The 8,699-nt window shown below is 42.9% G+C and overlaps 1 protein-coding gene across 1 annotated transcript in view; it reads right to left on the bottom strand.

Annotated features, from left to right (window-relative positions):
* The window catches only part of LOC111956065 (tax1-binding protein 1 homolog A-like), a 45,953-nt gene that overhangs the window by 19,940 nt on the left and 17,314 nt on the right, over positions 1–8,699 (bottom strand). Inside the window, 7 exon segments of the mRNA XM_070436330.1 lie at positions 272–744; positions 857–929; positions 1,486–1,662; positions 1,826–2,077; positions 6,986–7,171; positions 8,202–8,238; positions 8,240–8,282. Of these exon segments, the coding sequence (XP_070292431.1) occupies positions 272–744; positions 857–929; positions 1,486–1,662; positions 1,826–2,077; positions 6,986–7,171; positions 8,202–8,238; positions 8,240–8,282 (1,241 nt within the window).

Raw genomic sequence — 8,699 nt, 5'->3', positions numbered from 1 at the left:
GCATTGAAACTGAAACACACACACCCTCACTGAGCGAGAAGTACACACTTAATCGTGAGAAACACACACATTCAGTGTAGAGGACCATGGTGATGAATGGTTAAAGAGTAACAACCAAGCTAACCTCACAGGGCTGACCTAGACACAACCTTATCAACCTGGCAGAGAGACTGGGTGTGTTTGTGTGCCAGAATGTGTGCATCCATGTGTGTGTGTACAAATGTTGTTAAATGTGAGCATGATCGTGTGTATGTGTGTGTGGATGACTCACCCGGAATCGCTCCTCCTCATTGGCCAGTCTCTGTTTGAGCGTTTCGTTGATAGCACACTGCTCCGCCCACTTCTCCTCCATCCTCGCCAGCTCCTCCTCCACCGAACGAGTCTGTTCTTTCTCTACCTCCTCCACACTCCTCCTCTCATCCTCCTCCACACTCCTCCTCTCATCCACCTCTTCAGCACTCCTCCTCTCATTCTCCACCTCCACCCAACTCTCCATCTTCATGCTCATGAACTCACCTCCTACACTCCTGTCCTTCTTCCTCTCCTCTTCTTTCCCTTCCTCTCCTCCACTCACTTCCCTCTCTACCTCGTCCCCATTTCTCCCCTTCCACTTTTTCTCCCCTACTCTCATGGTTTCCATGCCTGAGAATGTATTGGTGTGTGTGTGTTCCCTGTCTTTGTAACTGCGGTTAGGAACAGCAGGCCTCTCAGTGTCTCCTCTCAGCACAGCTGCAGCCAGATTGCCTGCAAACACACAGAAGTTAGAGGACTTAGTATTAAAGAGAAACATGTGTGTGTGTGTGTGTGTGTGTGTGTGTGTGTGTGTGTGTGTGTGTGTGTGTGTGTGTGTCAGTACCTGCTGTAGGTGACTCTGGACTGGGTGTCAGTGGCTCCTTTGTCGTCTCAGTGGCAGCGTTTCTCTTTGACTCCTACAGACATAAAGGGGAAATAAGTTGAGGAAGCCATTTCAGACCATTGAGATGTACCCCAATGATAAACTCCCAGTCATTAGATATAATGTTTCTGTTGCTGAATCAGGCTGGGGACATAAGAGACCGCTTTGCTGCTTATGAAATGGCGCCCTATTCCCTAACATTCACTACTTTTGACCAGAGCCCTAAGGGCCTTTATGAAATGTAGTGCACTATATAGGGAGAGAGCCGTATGGGCCCTGGTCAAATGTAGCGCACTATATAGGGAACATATCTGTATGGGCCTGGTCCAAATAGTAGCGCTATATATGGCGAACATATTGTATGGGCACGGTCAAAGTAGTGATCTATATAGGGAGCATATATGTATGGGCACTGGTCAAAAGTAGTGGACTATATAGGGAGCATATATGTATGGGCACTGGTCAAAAGTAGTGGACTATATAAGGAAGAGGGTGCCATTTTGGATGCAAACCGTCAGTGGCCTTGGGTGTGTGCCACTAGATGGCGCTATGGTGTGGTGTATTACAGTACTGCAGACAGACAGACTCACCCCCTGGGCCTCGCTGAGCTTGGCCACCTGCCTGCGGAGTCGCTGACACTCTCTGTACTTCTCCTTGTAGTGCTCAGCGGCCATGTGGAGACGCAGCTTCAGTTCCTCCACTTCTCTCTGTAGCTCAGCCTCCGCCTCAGACACCACACACCCCCCCTCACTGGAGGTCCCCACACCCTGAGAAAGAGGGAGGGGGAGTAGTTCAGCACAAATAAATCTTTCAATACTGGAATTCTGTTACTAAATTTGTCTACAGCACACAGCAGTTGTACATTCCTCTTACATTTATATTRTTAAAAACTAAGAAAGATCCATCTGTGGATATCTATGGTCTCCTTACCACTTCCTGTTGGGAGGTGGTCCTCATGCGGTCCAGCTGCGTCTCCATTCGCCGGCACTCGGCCTGGGCATCGGCCAGGCTGGCGCGGAGGGCGTCGACCTCCAGGCGGGCGCGGTACAGCTCGGTCATGGTGCGGTCGCGGGCGTTCGCTGAGTCACGGAGCTCCGACACCAACATGGCGGCCTGCTGGCGAGACGCCTGGAGCTGCTCCTCGGCCTGGCGAAGCTTCTCCCTCAGACGACCCATCTCAGCCTGGAGACGGAGGGGCAGACAGGTTAATACACACATTTACACACAGGTGCTGCGAGGCCTGACACACAGTAACTGCTACCTCAGAAGGGCTATCTTAGCTTACATGTGAGTCTTTCTTTTCTAAATAAAGGGGCCAATATGTGACATCAGGGTCAACATTTCTAAATGGTTTGATATACATTTAAATATGATTTTCTTCACGTGTAGTTACAGGAATAAGAGTCTAGGTAGGCACAATGAGACCGTAACTCTAGCAACAACAAAACATCTACATGTCATTCAAAAATGTCACATGAAACATGGACACTGCATGTCTGTTAGTTTAGTCAACTTGTCTATCATTTACACCCATGCTAAACAGCAAAAGATAAACAGCATTTCTATATTTTGTAATAGTTTATACGATCATTTAATACAATAATATAATACAATGGGTTCTGTCAACAAAATCATTGACAATAATAATAATAACCAATAATGAAATGTTTATAATCAGTAAAGTTTTCATGGTGCGTGTGTGAAAACTAGACATCACATTCTTGCTTCCTCTGTCCTTGTTRCCTCCACTCCTTGAAAGTGCATTYGAGCCCGAGGGGAGGAACCTTCCCTCCTCTCCCCCAATGTGCTTTGAGAGGGAGGTGAGGAATGGAGGAAACAAGGGGAGAATCTCAATTCCATTTCCTAAATTCCTGACATCCTGCTCAAAAACCCATTGATAAAAAGGTGATGGGAAACACAATCTAGTGAAGAAATGGGATAAGAATATATAAATATACAAATATATGGATGAGCAGTGACAYYGCAGCTAAGATGCCATTTTTATTTTATCTTATTTAACTAGGCAAGTCAGTTAAGAACAAATTCTTATTTACAATGACAGCCTAGGAACAGTGGGTTAAACTGCCTTGTTCAGGGGCAGAATGACAGATTTTTACATTGTCAGCTCGGGTATTCGATCTAGTAACCTTTCGGTTACTGGCCCAATGCTCTAACTACTAGGCTACCTGCCGCCCCAATAGATAGTGTAGGATACAGTATATACATATGAGATGAGTAATGRGAGATATGTAAACATTCTTAAAGTGGCATTATTAAAGTGACTAGTGTTCCATTTATTAAAGTGGCCAATGATATCAAGTCTGTAGGTAGASAGCCWRKTCTCTGTGCTAGTGGTGGCTGTTTAACAATCTGATGGCATTGAGATGGAAGCTGTTTTTCAATCTCTCTGTCCCAGCTTTGATTCACCTGTACTGACCTCGCCTTCTGGATGGAAGCGAGGTGAACAGGCAGTGGGTTGGGTGATTATTGTCCTTGATTATCTTTTTTGCCTTCCTGTGACATAGGGTGTTGTAGGTGTCCTGGAGGGCAGGTAGTTTGCTCTCGGTGATGCGTTGTGCAGACTGCACCACCCTCTGCAGTTGCCCTACCAGGRGGTGATGCAGCCCGACAGGATGCTCTCAATTGCGCACCTGTAAAAGTTAGTGAGGGTTTTCGGTGACAAGTCACATTTTTTTCAGCCTCCTGAGACCATTTCAGTTTGTCTGTGATATGTACACAGAGGAACTTAAAACTTTCCACCTTCTCCACTGATGTCTCGTTGATGTGGGTAGGGGGGTGCACCCTTTACTGTTTCCTGAAGTCCATGATAATTTKTTTTGTTTTGCTGACATTGAATGTCCAATTCTGTCCAATTCTCTCAGATCTCCACAAGTGTCTAGGGGTAGTATTGGTTTCTGGACCCCAGAACCCGTCTGGTGTGGGGTGGACCTACAGTACAACACTTGAGGCATTGGTTGGATGTTTCATTCCATTGCTATACACACAYACAGGTGTAAACTGGACACACCCACAGCACCCTACCAGGCTGATCAGACAGACCTGCGTAGCTGGAGACACCCACGGCACCCTATCAGGCTGATCAGACAGGCCTGGGTAGCTGGAGACCTGCTGGAAACACTGAAATGATATATTTACACCTGTGCTTCATTCCAGCTAGTTAGATGTGCAACCACTGACTAACTATAGCTAGGGCATATCWCTAGTCTAGCAATTGATACTGTTGTTTAGGCTGGATATCACCATTTAATAAGATTACCAATGATTAGCTAGGACATATCAGTCAGCTAACCATTTACAGTAACAGCAGTTCATTAATAAGTAAATACACACTAATTATTATGCAGAAATTGAGAAATGTTACCTTATCTTGGCACTGTGGCCCGGTATGGGCAGCTATTAATTCATGGAAGTGTGACCTCCTACTTTGAAAGGACAGGAAGTGTTGGCTGAGCACTTGACCAGGCATTCCACATTTAACCCCACCCACATTTGAACTTCGCAATATCAAGTCATTTAAAAAAAATTATATTCAAAAAACGAATATACAGGCCGTTTTCACATTCCCGATTGTTGTTTTCCCCAGAGTTAAAACGGAGCAATCAAAACGTACACGAACCGTAATCTTACCTCAGGAATCTTGATTTAATGTTGTCCACGAAGTAGGCTAATTATCTTAAGATAATTAGAGAAAATCTCTTTATCACTTGACTGTCATTCAGAAAGTCCTTTCCTCAATCAGCTGTTGCTTTGCAATAATTTCCCCACGTAACTAAACAGCTAGACATCAAGCGTCAAACTATTAAGCATAATTATTGAAGAACCATGTTAATGACCGTATCTATTTTGTTTTATTAATCATATGAAAGTTACTCTTTCTGTTTGAAGCATTGGATTTTGGAATCACATACATTATTTTGGATATGTGTGCATATATACTGTGTACCGGGGTATCTGGAAATAGCCACTGGATGCTTTTTCAAAACTGTTGAAACGACTTCTTTGAAGTTTTTCAACACATTTTAATATGTGTAGCCATAGTTCCCCAGAACAGTTGAGTCAGACATGTGTTTGTTTGMAAATAGCACAACGAGAGAAAGCGGGAGCAGGTGAGTCCAGCTGTGTATTGACAGGGCTCACACTTCACATTGAAAAGGCAACAGTGTTTTTTTGCTTCAATAGATTGATCAGGGACGTGCAACTATAATTAACCTTCACAGAAAATACTTTAGTGCAACACAACACATTCAGCAGAAAATAGATWKATTTTCATCAGATGCAACGCTATTTGGCAGGCAGCCACACAAGAAAATGATCTCACAATTTTTTGCAAAAATTATGAATGGKCATKATTTTTCTAATGTTTATCATAGAAAAAATGTATCCATCTACATTTCCTAATGTTTAGCTTAAAGTTAATCTAGCATAGTACTTGAGAAAAGTAGCTACACATAGAAAAGTACTGGGGAAAAGTAGCTACACATAGAAAAGTACTGGGGGAAAAGTAAGCGTACAGATAGAAAAGTACTGGAAAAAGTCCTACACATAGAAAAGTACTGGGGAAAAGTAGCTACACATAGAAAAGTACTGGAGAAAAGTAGCTACACATAGAAAGTACTGGGGAAAAAGTTACATTACAACATAGAAAAGTACTGGGGAAAAGTAGCTACACATAGAAAAAGTATACTGGAGAAAAGTAGCTACACATAGAAAAGTACTGGGGAAAAGTACTACACATAGAAAAGTACTGGGGAAAAGTAGCTACAACATAGAAAAGTACTGGGGAAAAGTAACGTACACATAGAAAAGTACTGGGGAAAAGTAGCTACACATAGAAAAGTACTGGGGAAAAGTAGCTACACATAGAAAAGTACTGGAGAAAAGTAACTACACATAGAAAAGTACTGGGGAAAAGTAGCTACACATAGAAAAGTACTGGAGAAAAGTAGCTACACATAGAAAAGTACTGGGGAAAAGTAGCTACACATAGAAAAAGTACTGGGGAAAAGTAGCTACACATAGAAAAGTACTGGGGAAAAGTGCTACACATAGAAAAGTACTGGGGAAAAGTAGCTACACATAGAAAAGTACTGGAGAAACGTAGCTACACATAGAAAAGTACTGGGGAAAAGTAACTACACATCAGTCATAAAGCTCTAACTGACAGAATGCCCATTGGTGAATTCTCATCCGAGTGGAGAAGTGCAACAGAAGCACAAAATTACTCTGATGCCAAGCAGAAATTACAATAAGAAGCATTTTACATCTGCATTTACAAAACACAGCAAGATGTTTGTTATGCATTTTCAAAAAAAAATCCTGTGAGAAAAATGCWGAATTCTGCGTTAACGCAACCCTTAAGTTTGATTTACTAGTGGCTYAATGAATAAGGTGACGGGGCATCATATTGTGTGAGCTTGCTGCCATGTTTGAGAAGTCAAAGCCATTTGTATAGCTGCCACTATCTTGATTTTCTGGCTTTTTTCCCTACTTCCTGTTCTCAGCTCGTCTTCTCCTCCAAGCAGAGCAGGCAGGTCCGTTGCCCTAGCAACTGCACTCCACTCAGACACAGTGTGCAGCCTACACATGCTGCTCCAGAGCAAGTACTGTTCTTCCTTCAGACAAGCATTCTGGTAACAGACACCCAATGGGCTTTTTTGCCTTTCAAGGCACCCTCTTGTGTACTAAGCCAGTAATACTGTGTATATCCTGGTATGAGAGAAGTACTACATGACAATATAAACACCTGGATACTGCCAGACCCTAATGTGCCCATGAAAAATGTTTTCACACCATAACATAGGAAGATAGAAAATGTTACGAGGTTACAGTACACTTCCGAGATCTCCCCCAACCCACCAAAAAAGGTTTCGATACTACTCATGAATTATATTGAATGTATCTATGTTCCCCCTTTATATCTAAATGTATTAATGACTTTGTAACAGCTCCAAACAGATGTCCATTACAACAAATGCTCACTGCTACCCTAATTTATAGAAAGACCCATATGAACACACACACACACACACACACACACACACACACACACACACACCCCTCCCTCCTCACCTTGTCGACAGCGTGTGTGTGCAGCTCTTTCTCCAGGCGATCTTTCTGAGTGACYCAGGCTCGGAGCCTYTCCAGTTCTTCCTGGAACTGAGCGATGGTCACCTCTCTGTTGAGCTCCACAGCCTTCAGCATCTGCAGCTCTGCACTCAGCTTAGTGTTCTCTAGCTCCGTGCTACGCAGGTGGACCTACACACACACATGCAGAGAGACCATTATAGACACACAGACAAAGAAAGACAATTATGAACACACACACACAGACATACAGTTGAAGTCGGATGTTTACATACACTTAGGTTGGAGTCATTAAAACTCGTTTTTCAACAACTCCACAAATTTCTTGTTAACAAACTATAGTTTTGGCAAGTCGATTAGGACATCTACTTTGTGCATGACACAAGTAATTTTTCCAAAAATTGTTTACAGACAGATTATTTCACTTATAATTCACTGTATCACAATTCCAGTGAGTCAGAAGTTTACATACACTWAGTTGACTGTACCTTTAAACAGCTTGGAAAACCCCCAAAAATGATGTCATTGCTTTAGAAGCTTCTGATAGGCTAATTCACTACTCACAAAACAACGCTGCCATCATGAGTGAGAAAAATTATGGGTATATTGAAGCAACATCTCAAGACATCAGTCAGGAAGTTAAAGCTTTGTCGCAATGGGTCTCCAAATGACAATGATCCAAGATACTTCCAGAGGCAAATGGCTTAGGACAACGAAGTCAAGGTATGTGGAGTGGCCATGCAAAGCCCTGACCTAACTCCTATAGACCATTGTGGGCAGAACTGAAAAATGTGTGCGAGCAAGGACCTACAACCTGACTCATTACACCAGCTCTGTCAGGCAGGTGGGCCAAAATTCCCCCAACTTATGTGGGAAGCGTGTGAGGCTACCAAGACGTTTGACCCAAGTTAAACATTTAAAGGCAATGCTACACAATACTCATGAGTGTATGTAAACTTCTGACCCACTGGAATGTTGATGAAAGAATTAAAGCCATAATAAACTCATTCCCTCTCAACTATTATTAGCTGACATTTCACATTCTTAAATAAAGTGTGATCCTAACGGACCTAAGACAGGGAAGTTTTACTAGGATTAAATGTCAGGAATTGTGAAATAGAGAGTTAATGTATTTGGCAAAGGTGTATTAAACTTCCGTTCAACTGTACATACTGTGCACCACACAGAGGTATCATTTCACCTTGTAAAGGTCCCTCTCGCTCTCCTCATTCTTCATTGGTCTCCAGAGTGTCTCTATCTGCTGTAAGCTTCTTTAATGTCACTCAGACTGCAACAACGAGACAGCTGCATTAATAACAATAACGTGTTCTCTCTAGTTTTCTGTACTGTATGTCATTTGAAGTAAGGGATGTCATCTATGGTGTACTTCTCATCAACAGTTCCAGTGTAGTTTTCCCTTCTTAGTCCTGTGTCTGTGGTGACTCCCAGTGAGGTTGAGCTGTGTGATTGTGTGTGTGTGTGTTTGTGTGTGGTGGGGGGGGGGGGGGGCAAGGGTTTCAACCTAGGGTGCGGCTATAGCCAGCGCTCTTTGCGCCTACTAAAAAATGAAAGAGCTGATAATGTAAAATTGGTGCCATGACCGGGAGAAGGAGAAAAAATAGATATGGCGAAATAATGATTTTTTGCCTATTTAAATGGTGGAATATTAGTTTCGAGTGGAAATAGACATTAGGACTAA

Source organism: Salvelinus sp. IW2-2015, linkage group LG31, assembly GCF_002910315.2.
Source record: "Salvelinus sp. IW2-2015 linkage group LG31, ASM291031v2, whole genome shotgun sequence".
In the NCBI taxonomy this organism is placed as follows: Eukaryota; Metazoa; Chordata; class Actinopteri; order Salmoniformes; family Salmonidae; genus Salvelinus; species Salvelinus sp. IW2-2015.
This window is presented reverse-complemented; position numbering and strand designations above follow the sequence as displayed.